At 30.5% G+C, this 16,100-nt stretch overlaps 1 protein-coding gene across 9 annotated transcripts; it reads left to right on the forward strand.

The window, feature by feature from the left end:
* Window positions 1-827: 827 nt before the first annotated feature.
* Window positions 828-15,710, forward strand: LOC126924795 (eukaryotic translation initiation factor 4E transporter-like). Of its 9 annotated transcripts, none has more exons than XM_050739649.1 (16): window positions 828-1,530; window positions 4,733-4,830; window positions 5,912-5,985; window positions 6,133-6,397; window positions 6,491-7,384; window positions 7,483-7,837; window positions 7,915-8,051; window positions 8,136-8,216; window positions 8,298-8,465; window positions 8,552-8,776; window positions 8,895-9,072; window positions 9,366-9,437; window positions 9,679-9,948; window positions 11,364-11,534; window positions 11,634-12,008; window positions 12,503-15,710. In XM_050739649.1, exons 1-16 carry the CDS (start codon window positions 1,476-1,478, stop codon window positions 12,748-12,750), a joined length of 3,666 nt encoding a protein of 1,221 aa, XP_050595606.1. In that variant the 5' UTR covers window positions 828-1,475; the 3' UTR covers window positions 12,751-15,710. The 9 variants fall into 9 exon arrangements, with proteins under 9 accessions (XP_050595606.1, XP_050595605.1, XP_050595609.1 ...); XM_050739648.1 differs by having other exon boundaries at window positions 829-1,530; window positions 8,549-8,776; XM_050739643.1 differs by lacking the exon at window positions 828-1,530 and adding an exon at window positions 3,215-3,780 and having other exon boundaries at window positions 8,549-8,776.
* Window positions 15,711-16,100: the final 390 nt, after the last annotated feature.

Consider the following 16,100-nt stretch of genomic DNA (forward strand, 5'->3'; position numbering starts at 1 on the left):
TTTCAAAAAATAAAAAGGGTATAAAAGGTTATCAATTTGTCAAATTCAGGCTTAGTGTTAAACTAAAAAAGATTGAGCTCTAGAATTATTTCAATGTTCGCGCCAAAGCGTTAATTTCAGTTTTAGTCTATGTTCCTAGTAAAGCTACTATAATTTATTTACTGGAAAACTGATCGATTCATTATAAATATGTATTGTTCCTCAATTTTCAGATTTTTTTAAAAAGAAAAGAGCTTGATTTAGTTTATTGTTTTTCTTTTGATTGTAAACTTTTATAGTGATTTCGTCAAAGGAAAGCGTTTTTCAAAAGCAGAGATTTCAGAAGCCATTTTGCTTCTATTTCATCATGCAGTTCTTAATGTTTGTCTCGCGCCAGATTCAAATTGTAGATTGCTACATTGCATGTTCTCATTGCATTCTTTTCGCACAACGCCTTCGACATTTTTTTCCCTTTTTTTCACTTACTACTTTACATACATATCCCAACACAAAAGTATGAAATTACGAAACTCAATTTAATCACAAAAAGAAAATACAATTATAGAAAATTAAAAGCTGTCATAATGTTTCTATCAAGAAATTAGTGATTTTACCCAATACTTCTTATATTTTTCAATCATCCATGTTCACTGAAACATCATCGATTTTACATAAAAAATAATATATCTTTTATTGATGAAGAAGAAAAGAATTGGTAATTTTACGTTTAAAAAATAAGAAGCTTTGTGGATGCTCCTTAGTGATAAATTCTCGGAAAGATGGCGCTCGATTAATGGAATGCTCGCGCGTAAAGATGACGTAGTGCTATCTATAAGATTGTAGTAACTTAAAACGCTCTCCGTTGTGGATCAAGGAAGCAGTGAGAAACAACGGCGGAAGTGGGGATCGTGCGCCATTTTCTATTTTTGTATAGCAGTGAACTAGTGTTGTATGTGTACATTTTGTGTGATAAATCGATGGATTATTAAATAATTGACGGAGGACGTGCCGATGTAATGAAATGATATTCAGTAACACGTGCTTCGAATCTCACGCGATCAATTATTATTTTGCGTTCATCTTCTGTATAACCCGTGCGTAAAACCGTAGCCCTCGTTCAGCACGTAAACACTTTTTCTTCATTTCTCTTTTGAACGAAGTGAGAGTGGCCACCGAGAGCCATCGGTATTAGAACTGTTACCTGGTTGAGTCGACGTTTAAAACTGTATCGTTTGACCCCCCCCCCCCCCAAATCGCGGAATCCTTTTCTCGCTTTTAAAGATAAAACTCGAGGCATAGAAGGAAAAACCAGTCTGTGATACTAAACAGTACTAAGGTATATAGCTAGAATATAAACTCAACAATTAGATATATACGTATGTATGGCATATGAGACGTAGATAGATCTCACATAAAAGATCTAGAAAAAATAAAGTCTGTATAGTGTGTGCTGTGAATTTTACCTTACTCAAAGGATAAACGTGGTAAAAAGCAGAATGTCTCAGGAATTTGTGACAAATGACAAGCAACTGCCAACTCGTAAAGATAAAGGTATGAGATCGTCTAGTTTACATTCTATTACGTTAATTATATGTTTTTATATGTATACGTGTATGTATGTGTATATATTGTAAGTATACATCCATATATATGTATACATGTACATACATATATACATATGTATATTTCATTATTATTGTATCACTTTATATGTATTGCATTCATTTTAGTATTATATTTATGTATATCTATTTATTCATATATATATTTTTTTATTATTATTCATTTTATATGTATATATATATATGTATACACAGTACACACACATATAAATGATCTATAAGAATTATTTCTTTTTTAGGTATATGTTTAAATTATGATTATAATTTGCTGAATTTTATATATTAAAATAACTTTTGATGTTTACTTTGTTACTACCATTGTAAGATTTGCCATCGTAACATAGATGTATTGTGCAATGTTTTTCTGTTTTTAATGAAAAGTAAGATATAATAATGAAATATTTAAGTTATGGTAAAGATAGGTATATTTTAATATTTGTACTTACAAATTTTTATTATCTCCCTTTTAAAATCAATTGTACGTATTTATTTATCACATGATGTAGTTACAAAACATATTCTTTTTTATTGTAATTTTTTATTAAAGCAGAAATTATACCTAAATTTTGATGAAACTTTTAATATGAAAATTTATTTGGGAGGTGAGAATAGTAATACATATTTGATTTTCTTTGAAATATGTTTGAAAAATTTACTCTTAAAGATATTCACATACACACACACACACACACACACACACACATGCGCGCGCGCGCGCGCACACACACACACACATATGTATATATATAAATTATTGGAATTAATGTTCTGTGTTTTGTGTATAGAAATATCTATGAATAGCTTGTAATGGAAGAAAAAGATTGTTTTCTTATTAGTAATGTTATAATCTCAGAAAAGGATATTTAAATTTTGGTTATTTGATCACATATTGCTTGTTCATATGTTTAAACATAAAAAATCATATAGTGAAAAATATAGCAACTATAGTAAATATAGTAAAATGTGATATTATAATAAGAAATTTAGTTTTCTTTATCGCACAGCTTTTTTAAAATTTGTATAGATAAATACTGATGTAGTATCTATAACATGAATGTATAATAATGTATGTATATTATCAAAGAAGACAAAATATTTGTTAAAGATATTAATATTCATTTTAAGGTATTGAAAATTAAGTTATTTATATATTTTAAATTAGTTAAGAAACATGATTTGTGTATCTAACATACGATCATAAATAATATTAAAATGTTATGTAAATGATATAAATAATAATGTAATGTGGTAGGTATATATGCAAAAAGTTCATAGTTGCAAAATAAACAGGATATTTTATGATGTACAATATTTTTTTTTTAATTCATTCAATACATTATCATTTTTAAATATTAACTATATCAGTATTCATTTTCTAACTTTTATTTTAAATATTATTGGTAATGACAAATATGATAATAATTATTGTGCCAAAAAGATCTATTTAAAATTAAATAAATATATGTAGAAATATCGAAATATTTATTTGTCCAGAAAATATCAGTTACAAATTACGTTCAAACGTACCTACAAATAAAACCAGTAAGACATAGGTTGACAATAACGTTCTCAGGGACATACTTGATTGGATTGTAAACTCTGTCCGCCTAAAAACCAGCTGCCGGTTTAGTCAGTTTGTATCGTGCTGTACGACGTGTAGTATCTATGAAAATTTAAGAGTTTCGTTTCTTAGGCGTGTTACATGAACGTAAACGCAATCAGAAAAATTCGACAAATTAGAAGAAATTAAAAAACAATAAGCTTCTTTCGATAGTGAAAAAATCATATGAATCGATCAAAGTTATACATTATCGACATATAATTTTACATTTCTTTATTTTTCACCGTTTCCGTGTTAAGTTGGTTTGAAACGGTAGTTCTTCGTCCGTCTCGTCCTTCGTTGATAAATATTTGTTCGACTACTTGATACGATTTCAACCAACGAACCAGCAGTATCAGTAAAAGTATAAACGAAATAAATTCGAGGAAATTAAAATGAAACTAGACAACACACGCGGTGTTACTGTTATTTCGAATTGGTATCGACGACCAAGAAAACGTCCGCTGGTAGGACCAACAGGATCGCCTCTGTTAGATGTGACTCTAGCTATGCAAACAAGGCCTTTTCGATGGTCACGAAAAAATAAATCTGCTAATATTACAAAACGGGTTACTTTTCGTAAGTACTTCTGCAGTGAATAGTCAATATCTCATTTTGGAATTAAAGGTTGGAAAGAATCTATCACATCACGCGTTCAAATCTTCGCTAAGTCTAACACCAATGGCGGAACTTAAAGTTCGTTATTCTATATCATTTGTATACAAATTCAAGTGGTTCGATAGCTTTTAATGGCTATTAAGTAATTCGAAAGTAATTATATACTATAAATTTTATAAACTTATATTTGAAATATCTTTTTAGCTAATCAAATACAAGTTATATTTATAGGTATCTTAATACTTACAATGGATATTGTAAAAGATATTGGCACATACCGTTATTTTTCAAAGAACCATTTTTTTTAGTAGATTCTACATCCCAGTTTCATAATATCAAATTTTTATAGTTATGTGAAAATACATATTAATTACATGAAATTTAATATATTTAATTAACATGTTAGATGCTATAATAAATACAATGATGCGCAAATGTATAGTCACTATATATAGTAGTTTAATTTTGTTTTTAATACAGAATGAAAAAACAGATAAATTGATATATGTGTAATAGAAATATATAACCCAATTAAAAAAAAAATACAGATGACCTTGAAATCTTTGAAACGCCTTTACTTCCGGTGCAACCATATGTACCACGTGATGCATCGTATATAGAATTCATTTAATTTTGTATAACGAAATTTTCTTCTATCTCGTATAATTTTGACGTTATAACTTATGTATCATATCATGTCAGATTATATTTTAAATAAAGAAAAATTGTAGATTTTTCATAAGATCAACAACTACTTGTATTTAATAATAATTTTGCCTGTGCATATATATATGATGCAAACTATATACAACAGAATACTATTAATGTTTTATTTTTAACATTCTAAAGGAGGAAGTGTGTGTATAAATAGATAATACATAAATTTATATTCCTTATTTTAACTATTTTTCAGGAGATGAAGCAATTATATCTATGTCGGTGGCTGGGAAGGTAACCGACACTTCAATTATGGAAGTAGGCCGTTCAAGACCTCAATTCCAATATTCCCGGGTACGATGTGTACTTTTATTATTAACTTACGAAATATTCTACCGAAATGTCATTTACGATTAACTTCGTAAGCGGATACACCAGATATATCCGCCACAGCAAGTCGCTTGGGCCTAGTGGATACACATACATTCCCGTTTATATATTGTATTAGGACACATGCTAGTTCCATATGAAACGTGTCAATTAATAAGTACCAAAAATTAGTCGATTAGAATTTTATATTCATGCGACATTACATATGTAAAAAGCAATGTTTGTATTTGTATAAACTGCTCGTAAAAACAACAATAATATACTAAATTATGATAATTATGTATTGACCTTCACAGTTTTCTAATTTAAAATCTATTGAAAAATTTTAAGACAATCTGTAATCATCTATAACATGCGTGGAGTTAAAGTTCCTAATATTTATGAACAGGGATGTATATCTATCACAGCAAGATAATTATATGGTACGTTAATGTTAAGGAAAGCTATCCGCTTCTGTCAGCCAAATGTAGAAAGTTTAGTGGTTCAATTTAAACATTTATGTTTACATTTTGTATCTTTTTACAGCGTGTGTTATTATTATTCAGAAATATTGGCACCAATACTTTGCTCAATGACTCGATTACGAAAGCTGATCTCATCTTTTCGTATCATTGATTTTGAAACATCCATATAAAAGATTAATCTATAATATTAAAAATTTAGAATTTAATTTAAAATTATAAATTATTGAATAATTTTCTAATATCTTATATACTACTGTACCATAACATGAACCAGTCAGAAGTCAAACTAATTAACTCTATCAAGGTCAGTCATTTAGTTCCTAAAGAATTAAGTATACATATAGTATACTATATGTGTATGTGCGCGCGCGCACGCACACACACAGAGTTTTGTGTGTGTGTGTGTGTGTGTGTGTTTGTTTGTTTGTTTATATATATATATATATATAAGTTGTATTGAGTTATTCATTAAACTGCAAATATCACTGCAAATTGCAAATATTGTTCCTCATTTAAGAGGTTAAACATGTATCTTAGATTAGATTTTTTGATGAAATAATAATTCATGGACTAATCTACAGGAGGAATTAATGCTGATAAAGAATTTGCCATTATCTAAGAGGAGGCCTGACGTCTTAGATACTTCATACAATAAGTATGTTTATAATACTACATAAATTCTATTTAATACTGCATAATATCTGTTTATATTATTTCTATTGTTTTAACATTATTGTTTAACTTTATAGTTATTTCTTATGAATTATGTTCGCTTATTTTTTCTATCCTTTTTTTTATCAAGTTCGCGTGGTGCATGGGATCCTGAACTTTGGCATTCGGATAGTAAGCGAAGTGATACACCACCGAAAGACGAAAGAACTGGACATGGTGATCAAGTTACTGAAAGTCATAATAAACGTCGCAACGGAGATCCAAGAGAACGAATTCGTAAGGAACAAGACGGCATAGTATTAAGTCCTCAGCGTAGAAGTTTTAATTCAGGTTGTTTTGTCAACGTAAATCAACCTTCGAATCGACGTCCTGAGAGTCCAATAGGAAAAACAGAGGTTGTGGTAATTTATTTAAAAAAAAAACTATTATAGAGAGATATTAAAGTTACTAGAATTATAATAAAATGCATAATAAAATATTACTTACAGGTTAGTCATAGGGAACCTGTTCGTCGAATTGGGAGCGGCAGGATTTTAACTCGCGATATATGGGACTTCAGACCTGAGAATGAGAAACTGGAACCTGCTTTTCGGTCTGGAGCAAGTGGTGGTGGTACTTCTATGCGTGATCGTGACAACAGGGATACTCGCGATGGAAAGGATCGGGAAAATGCAAGGGAAAGAGATCGTGATCGTGATAATTTGCGTGAACGGGACGAGAGGAACGAACGGTTTGAGCGAAGATCATTTGGTCGTGACTATAGTGATAGGGATAGGGAACGCGATCGAGATAGAGCAGCTGAACGGAATGATCGTAATCATCAATCAGAACGTGATAAGGATCGTGGACGTGAACGAAGATTTAGTAATGATCGCAGGCGAACATATAGCGAAAATCGTTGCGATGCAGATGAACCAGAATGGTTTAGTTCCGGACCGACATCCCAGCATGATACCATTGAGTTAAGAGGTTTTGAAGACATACCTGAAGAAAAAGCGGTGAATAATAGCAATAGCAATACTAAGAACAAAAAACAAACTCCGGTACAGAAGAAGCGCGGGAAAAAAAGTTCGTTGGAGAAAGATGGAAAGCAAACTGAAAATTCAGCAGGTCCGAAAGGACGAAGTACACCGACCGCGATGGATCAACCTATAAACGTTGTACCTGCTCCTCATTCACCAATCTCAGAACAAAACGAGTCGACGTCTCTCGCGCAAAAACCGAATCACGATTCCAACGAAAGCGCTGTAACCGAACAAAGTTGCGAAACGACAGATAGTTCTAGCACCGCTAATCAGAATCAAGAAAATAGTCATCCTGATTTTAATCTAGATGAATTCTTGAAATCTGACACATTCCCTGGCGTACCTGGACTTTTAACCGTAAGTCTGTCTCATTTTGTATTTATGTAAAACGATATAGTATCTAATAATTTAAATAAAACGATGAGTATTAATAAAATTATATTTTATTTATACAGAATGGAGTTGGCTCAAACGGAGGTTCTTGTTCCCGATTTAGTCAGTGGTTTAAGAGGGAAAGTCCTGTTCAACAAGTAGATAGTCGTAGAACTTCTATACAAGATGATATATTGAACAATCTCCTTAATGATATTACTGAACCAAATATTCAGATTCCATCAGTGACTGAATCTAATACATACTTTGCTCCCATTTCTCCTGCTAATACAACGGCAACAAACAATACTACATCCACTACTGGTGTAAAGCTCCTGGAAATGCTACAACGTGGTAACAAACCAAGTCAAAATGGACAAGGGGATGCAGTTAGCACTGTCATACCAATGATGAAAAGTTCATCTATTAAAGATATGGGTGAGAATTCCCACTATTAATTTTTTTATTATTATAACAAATAGAACACTATATGCTTGACTGAAAATTTTTTGCAGAAGTTGGTGGAAAAGTTGTGCACAGTCTCGAAGAGTTGGAAGCACGCATGCGAGGTGGCGCTCCTCCACCTACGTCTTCGACTGATCAACCTCGTGTAAATAAGACTGAAGAAGATCTTTCTGCGTTTAAAAAATTGGTAATATTATATGTATTATATATACAATAAATTATATTACAATTTTATCCTATTGTTTTTATATATAATTTATTTATAATTTAGCTTGCTCAAGTGACTGGGGGACAGGCTATACCAGCGGCGAACGGTCCTATTTCTCAAAAACAACCTGTGACATTAATACAAGTAAGATAATCTTTCTATTCGACATCAAAATTGCACAATGTTTTGTTTGTTACATTCGAGATAATGTGTAATTTTCTGTAGTTGCTTAACTCACAACTGAAAACACAACCAATTGCCCCCCAACAATCGGTCCCAGAACCAATGCATGCTACAACATTTAATCACGCTGGTTCTGTTGGACCAACTCAGCACCCACATCAGGCACAAATGCAGCATGAAAATCTAATGAAAGTATTACAGATTCAACAGGTTAGTAAGAAATGTTATTTCTAATTTAAAGAAAGAAAAAGGAGAAAGGTAACACTATTCTTCAACATTGACTATTTTTATAGCAGCAACAAAAACAACAACAACAGCAGCAGCAGCATTCAGACATGTTGTCTATGATGATGGGTGGTCAACGAATGTTAGGTATGAGTCCAGTTCCACCAGAAATGCAAATGATGTTGAGTAGCGCTCCAACAAGTCAGGAACTCCTCCAAAGACCAGAAGCTCAAGCAATTATTCAAGGTCTTCAACAAGGAGAAATAACTAGACAACATCTCATACAACAACTACAGGTTTGCTTGTTTAACTAGAAAATAAATTTATGTTTGAATTTGTTTTTAATATATTAATCTACAATAATAATAATAATAATAATAATAATAATAATAATAATAATAATATGTGAAATAGAATCCAGCCATGCAACATCGTCACAGAGAAGTTCTAGTAAACATTTTGAAAATGTATGGTGGTACTACGCCGCGTACAATAAGTCCGCATCCTAGTGCACCCACTCCTCAAGATCATATCTTGCAACAGATGTTATATCAACAGCAGCAACAAAGGATTCCATCCCCTATGAACAATGGTAAGTTATATCTATTCTTTGTTTGAATAGAATTTGTAATAAAAAGGTTTATGTTGATTACTTTTATACGTTTCTTACACTCGATAGGATTCACTTGTTCATTTTATTTCAAACTAAATTTTTTTTTAATAAAATCGAACTTTTTTTATAATTATTTCTGATACACAAATTTTTCGTTACTATACAATTAATATGAAAATTGTGTGATCATTATTTTTATTATTAAATACATTTTTCATAAAATATATTGTAATATTATAGTATAAATATGTATGTTACTGTTTGGGATGCAGCTTATTGTCCACCTTCAATAATATCTCCAAATTTGACTGCTAGCCCCAGTACATTAACAGTACAGCATCCAGGTAGAATATAAAAAATAATAATAACTTTTTTTATTTTGCTATTCTCTTGCTTTGTGGTAGTAATAATAAGTAAACCGTATACAAGAAGGAGGAAGTGATCAAATACTTGATATAAATTATTTTAAAGAAATTGTAATTTTGTTCTTTACAACAATTCTCTAAACTTATTAGGACAGTGATCTATCTATCTGTGTAGTGTTCTCCATTTGAAGCATGCTTGATATTTTATTATTTTTAACAGTGATGCAACATAGGGTTCCTTCACCGCGGGAGATTGTCATGCATGCTCAATCTATAATGCAAAGTGCTTTAATTAAGAAAAAGTTGGAGGAACAACGTGAAAACTTCCGGAAGCGACAGGATCAACAGCAGCAGCAGCAACAACAACAAGCTCAACAAAGAGCGTCGAGCCCCGTTAATTCGCCAGCAAAGCAGACCATGAGCCCAACGCCACTTGCTTTTACCCCAACGTCAGTGTTACGTAAAATGACTGCCGATAAGGAACCCGAGGGTGCGAATCAGTCTAATCATCAATTAGAATCGAAATGCTTATTTTCATCTACAGCTAATGAGAATCGTAATAACACATTTAATACCAAAAAAAATACTTACACACAACAATCCGCTTCTTATGATAACACAATTGAACTTACTAATCATACAAAGCATGGTAGTATGTCTGGGACTGAAGCTTCGAGAAATTTGCAGGAGATCGATAATAATGGCAACAATAACGTAGACATAGAAGAATCCGCGTTAAAAGACAAATATACTTCTTCTTTGCTACAACAAAAAGATAGGAGTAATAATTCGAACCTAAATAAGACTGAGGAGAATAGGCTTACTTATGAAAGATCATTGAAAGAAAATACCGATAGAGAATCGACCCTAAATGATGCTAATAATAATAGCCCTCTTATTCTTGACAAACTGTTAACAAAGCAATTCGATATTGAAACGATAATAGTCGATAATAATAATATATTAAAAAACACAGAGGAAAACAAAATAGCAATTTTACAGAATGATGAAGTTGTTACTTAAACCACTCGGTATTTCGCGAGTTTCATACATGAAAAGAATTCATAAGTTTGTGACTATTATCCGATGTGTAACATTATTTTTTTTTATTTTTGTATTAAAATGAGGAATGATAATTTTGTTTTCTTTTCTTTCTTTTTGCTTGACACCTTTAATGTGTTTGAGATTTAATTTGTCTGCATTTTGCTGCATGTTATACACGAAAATGAGTCTTTTAATTTCGAATATAAATATTAATCCTACTTTAAAAAAAATGCAAAAAAAAATCAACTAGTGATATCAATTACATTTTCCTTCATAGACTAATATATGAACATATTACAAAAGAAAAATATGTTGAAATAGTTTTATAATAAAACACTTTATAAATATATTTCATGCTTTTAAGTTTTTCTTTACATTTTCATTCTTCCTTTAATGGAATGTTTTGATATAATTTTGAATTTTAATGCATGCATTTAAGATTTTGTAACTTTCATCACTTGATATAGTTAAAGGAATTGCATGTATTTAAAAACAATATTTATGTAAAAGTTAAAACAAATTAGGCAAAGTACAAATATTTTTTTTTCATTTTCATACACAATTTGAATGAAATGAAGCATATTAACAATTCGTATTTTTCTTTAATCCTTGTTTATCGTTTTATTTTATTTGTTAATAAATCCAAAAATAAAAAGACTTATGATCTTAGCTCGACAAAATATGTTTTTAATCATATATTTCATTGTGTATTGAAATGTGTCATACATATGCAATACTAATGAAAAACAGTTCTTTTTATCAGGTTGTATATGTAGGTTGTACAATACTCGTATTTATAGTAAAGAAATGAGAAATTAACTTCCTAATTTGTCTAATTTATTTTCTTTTAATTTTATATAGGAAATAGTAGCGATCCATCAAAAATGACGGCTCAATCACAGACATCGCAAATGCAACAAATGCAATCTGCAGTTCAATTACTGACACAAGGAGTTCTATGTCGACAGAATACTTTACGACCACAGTCTGTCCAGTCTACATGGTCAAATCCGACTATTAAGCAACATCCAGGTATGTGAAACATTATTAAAATGTTTCATACCTTGTAACATCTATTTTAAACTTGTTAGCGTCAATATTTAATATCTATATTTCTCTTGACTATCATAGGTCGACCAATAGTAAAGGGTGGTAGTGGTGGCGGCAATGGAAGTAATCAATTCCAATACAGTGCAAATTCAGATTTTCAACAACAGCAACAGCAACAACAGCAGCATAGAACGGTTTCAAGCGTGTACGGTAATCCTGCACGCTCCAAACATACCATGACTAGTTCTATCCCACATCATAATGTTCCACAATACAATGTTGCTCAGAATTCGATGATAAATCAGAGGTCAAATAGTATGAATAATCAAATGAAGGTACAGCAAGCCCCTTCACATTTAGCTAACATGCAACATCAACCACCGCAACAACAACAGCGGATTCTTAACTCACAAATGCAAATGGTTTTAAATCAAAACTACAACTCCAATCGTGCAGGTAATTATAATTTGTGCACAAATTGATATAAGTAAGAATAGAAATTTTAATAAGTATTTTATAGTTTACTAATAAAAGTTTTTCGTTTTTGCTACACATAGAGTATTTCTTCATTTTGAAACAATTGCATTAATTTTGTTATTCTAAAATATTTTCAGGTATTTACCTCTTCTCTAATCAAATTGCATGCAATGGTGTTCAGAAATTGGAATAATTAGATCTCACATTTTAGCCGTTCCTCTTATTTAAACCAATCTAGACAGCATTTATCTTTGGATCGAACTTAAAGTAATTAACTAATGCTTTCTTTAACTAATGCTGTCTTTTATTTTAACTAAATTACTTTATGCTTTTTCCTGATATTAAATACCAAATTAATATTTCTATTTCAAAAAGGGATACGAAGCGAATTAAGACATTATATTTTTCAACACATAGATTGAATGTGTACCAAAATAAATGGTATAAATAACATTGACATATATCTTTTACAGATGGGCGAGTAATGCGGTCGCAGCAATTAAACATGCCTGTAGGTCGACAAGCGTCACCGGGTTTAGGATATGTGGGTAGCAATGGTGGAGACCTGTCACCGACTTCGAATCAGTTGGCACGATGGTTTAGTCCAGAACTTCTTGCTCAAGCTCGGGCTGGTAAGCTACCAGAGCTTGTCCAGACAAATGTTTTATCGTTGGAAGAATTAGAAAGACTTCAACATGCATCAACTACAGTGCATAATTAGATTTATATTGTACCTCCTCATCTGTTTAATTGCAAGCACAGGAACCCATCGGCGCAGTCGTCGTTCTAACAACTTATATCTTTTAAATTAGATGGCTTTTCATATTAAACAATCAGTATGAAGATTCACTCCGATTAAAAAGAAATCCATTTCAGTAAAATATTAAAAAATGTCTTGCTTGCATATGCAAAGTCATTTAGGTAATAAACCTTAATGGAAATAAGGTTTAGTGAAATAAATACCCACTTTGGAAAGAGACATTTTTGAATACGATACAGATTAGTTGAGCAGTATTTCCTTTCTATGAAAATGTCTTTTTCTTTTCAATTATATCTTATGACTTATTTGTAATAAACTTTACATACAGCATTACTTAGGAAGCTACAAATGTACAGAGGAATATGGAATAATGATATAGAATTGAGGATGATTAAAAGAAGATAAGCCATTTAAAAACAAATCTAATTGAACATCTTTCTATGAAAACAGATTTATTGCTTATAAGACTGAAAAAAATATAAAAATTCTTACTATTGACTATGAGAAAACAAAATAATATTTCATTATATATAGTTTCTAAATGGCAATAAAGCGAAAGTTATTTGTCTAAGTATGGACAGCAAATCCTTATTTATAAATTACAGCGTAGCTATGGCTCGATTTCAAGAATTATTTATTATTGTGAAACCTTTATTATATGTATAACTTGTTACCGAGCTGCTGTATTATTAATTTAACCATTTTTTTCGACCATTTATTTCTTACCGTGATGAAGCTTGCAGAGTCCTTTAGGTAAATAATTATGGTCGAAATCTTAAGAAAGTGGTAAATTGCAGCACCCACGAATACAGTTATATATACAGAGAAAAGTGTCATATATTATATTCTACTTATATTATTACGAACAGTGTGGTCGTATGAACAGAATGAACATGCGTTAATAAAACAAGAGCAAGTACTCAACAGATCTTGCATATATTAAGGAAATAAATATATAATATATACTTTGTAGAAGCGTGAGGATACAGTGTTATTATCATGTTCGAAAGCGAAAGTTAGAACAAACCAATTTCAAATGCAACAACCCTGGCAGGTAGATAGAAAAAGCGTTTGCAAAATTTATTAAAAGGAAAGGGAATGCGAGAGAAAGGAATAGAAAGAGAGAGAGAGAGAGAGAGAGAGAGAGAAAGAAAGAGAGAGAGAGAGAGAGAGAGAGAGTGAGAACATTCCAACGGTTATAAAGGGACAAAATAAACGAAATACATTTACAAATTGAGATGATTTAATGTCGATATTGCTGCCAATATGCGTTTGCTTTATAATTAACTTGTTATTTTTTGTGATTACATTTTTCGTACAATCATATTTATATTTGACCGATAGCATCAATAATAATAATACAGAAACTTGTTCTTTTTTTTAACTTTTTTTAATCTAATTTGTTATTTGGTTGATGATTAATCAATACTATACTCTCATATCAGTTATATGAAAGTGCATTTTCCCTTAATTTAATAATGAATGATTCTTTTATACTTCATTTTCGAACCTAGTAAGGATATTAAAAGGATCCGACATGATGTTAATGAATGAAAATATTTTTCTAAATTTCGTTTTGTGTTCACATATATGAACTGACAAATAATTTCATTGAATTACAAAATTCATGAACTTCTGTTACATATACCCCCTGTTTTACAATGCTCTATTTAATAAAATTGATTTTCATATTTGAATATGCTCATTCCGTCTTTTTACTTATTTTTTCGAAATTTTTTAATTAAAATAATATCTTTATCACATGAGTGCAACTTCATAAATCAGGAATGTCTTGCAATAATCATGAGTATATTTATGAAAATATTTATGAAAATTTTTGGTTCAATCACGTAATTGTACACTAAATGTTGATTACAAAAATACTTGGCAAGAAGCGGATATTTTCTGAGTTTATTACAAAACATCGTAAATGACAAATTTTGAAGCGTAAAACACGAATTTCGTAAATTATATTGCAGATGTGCCGCAACTGATTATATAGGCTACGATAAATGCAACAAATTTTTTCGGCGCCTTGTATACATATAATTTTCATTTCATTAAATCAAAAAATTTGATGAAATATATGTAATATGTTGTTTTATCTAGTATAGTTGAAGATCAAATTTTTAATATTCCTATCGTTCGAATGCTTTTCGATGTAGCGAAGGTATGCATAATGTTCAGATTTATTTTTTTCGATCAATCTCTGTTCTTGTTTAGACTTATACGTATAATGCGTCCATAACTCTGCAAAACTATGATATATAAAAGACAAAAAAAGCCATTGGAAATTATTTATGGGGAGTGTAATTACTACAAGTACTGCCAACAACAAATGTATTAGTGTTATTAAGTACCAAAAAAAGGGAATGACGGTGACATTTATCCTCAAATATCACTTACAGACAACATTGTTGCCTTAAGAGAGGCTATTACAATTGAAATCTATAAAAGAACGCGTGTATGTGTGTGTGTGTGTGCGCGCGCGCGTGTCCGCGCGGTGCGTGCGTGTGTCGTGTACACATAGAACAAGAACGATATAAAACGAGATGTCCTTCACGAAATTGCATTTACGTTAGATTCATTTATAAGAATAGTAACGCTTGACGAATTTTTGGTAGAAAATTGTTTCTTATAAAATTGTAAAGAGGACTTTTAATTCAACTTTTTTAACGAAGGGTAATAGTATTTTGCGCTTTATTGATTGTAATATCGCAAAATATTTGCCCCGTGAACTCGCGAATTCGAAATATTGTTTCGTAATTCGAAAATTTTTGTAAATAATTCAAATCCTAAACAAAAACTAAAGTTTATTAGCCACGTGTTGGGCTGATAATTTGTAAATAAAGTTACTAAATATTACATTATGTGAAATCTAAGAAAATGTCACAAATAAATACAAAGAACTGTAATTGTAATTTTAGTCATTTCATTTATTTACTGAAATAAATTGAAACTAATATAGTAATAATTAAAATTCAACATTTCTTCTTGGCTTTATTAAGTGAAACCTTAATACTCTAAATATGACCATGTAATATAATCTTTATATCCTTAATTTAAATATCAGATTTATGTATGAGGAACAAATGGATTTTTTACCACTTCTTTTATTATTTTCTCTTTGTTTTAATATCATTTTCATCGTAAAAGATAGATATTTACAATTTTACATGAATGTAAATATTTTTTATAATATATTTTTTTAATGAACTTATATTCTTTTGTGAAAGTAATATTTTGTTGTATTTTTATTTATTAGGATGTTTCCAGTTCTATTAATAATGTATCACTTAATCGAACAAATG

Source organism: Bombus affinis, chromosome 15 (genome assembly GCF_024516045.1).
Source record: "Bombus affinis isolate iyBomAffi1 chromosome 15, iyBomAffi1.2, whole genome shotgun sequence".
NCBI lineage: Eukaryota > Metazoa > Arthropoda > Insecta > Hymenoptera > Apidae > Bombus > Bombus affinis.

Bases quoted from the DNA above. Each gene is read 5' to 3' on its own strand.
- LOC126924795 (XM_050739643.1), top strand. From the start codon at position 3,597: ATGAAACTAGACAACACACGCGGTGTTACTGTTATTTCGAATTGGTAT. The intron at 4,831-5,911 runs GTACGATGTGTA...ACTAATCTACAG, and splicing joins CTCAATTCCAATATTCCCGG to GAGGAATTAATGCTGATAAA. The intron at 8,217-8,297 runs GTAAGATAATCT...AATTTTCTGTAG, and splicing joins AACCTGTGACATTAATACAA to TTGCTTAACTCACAACTGAA.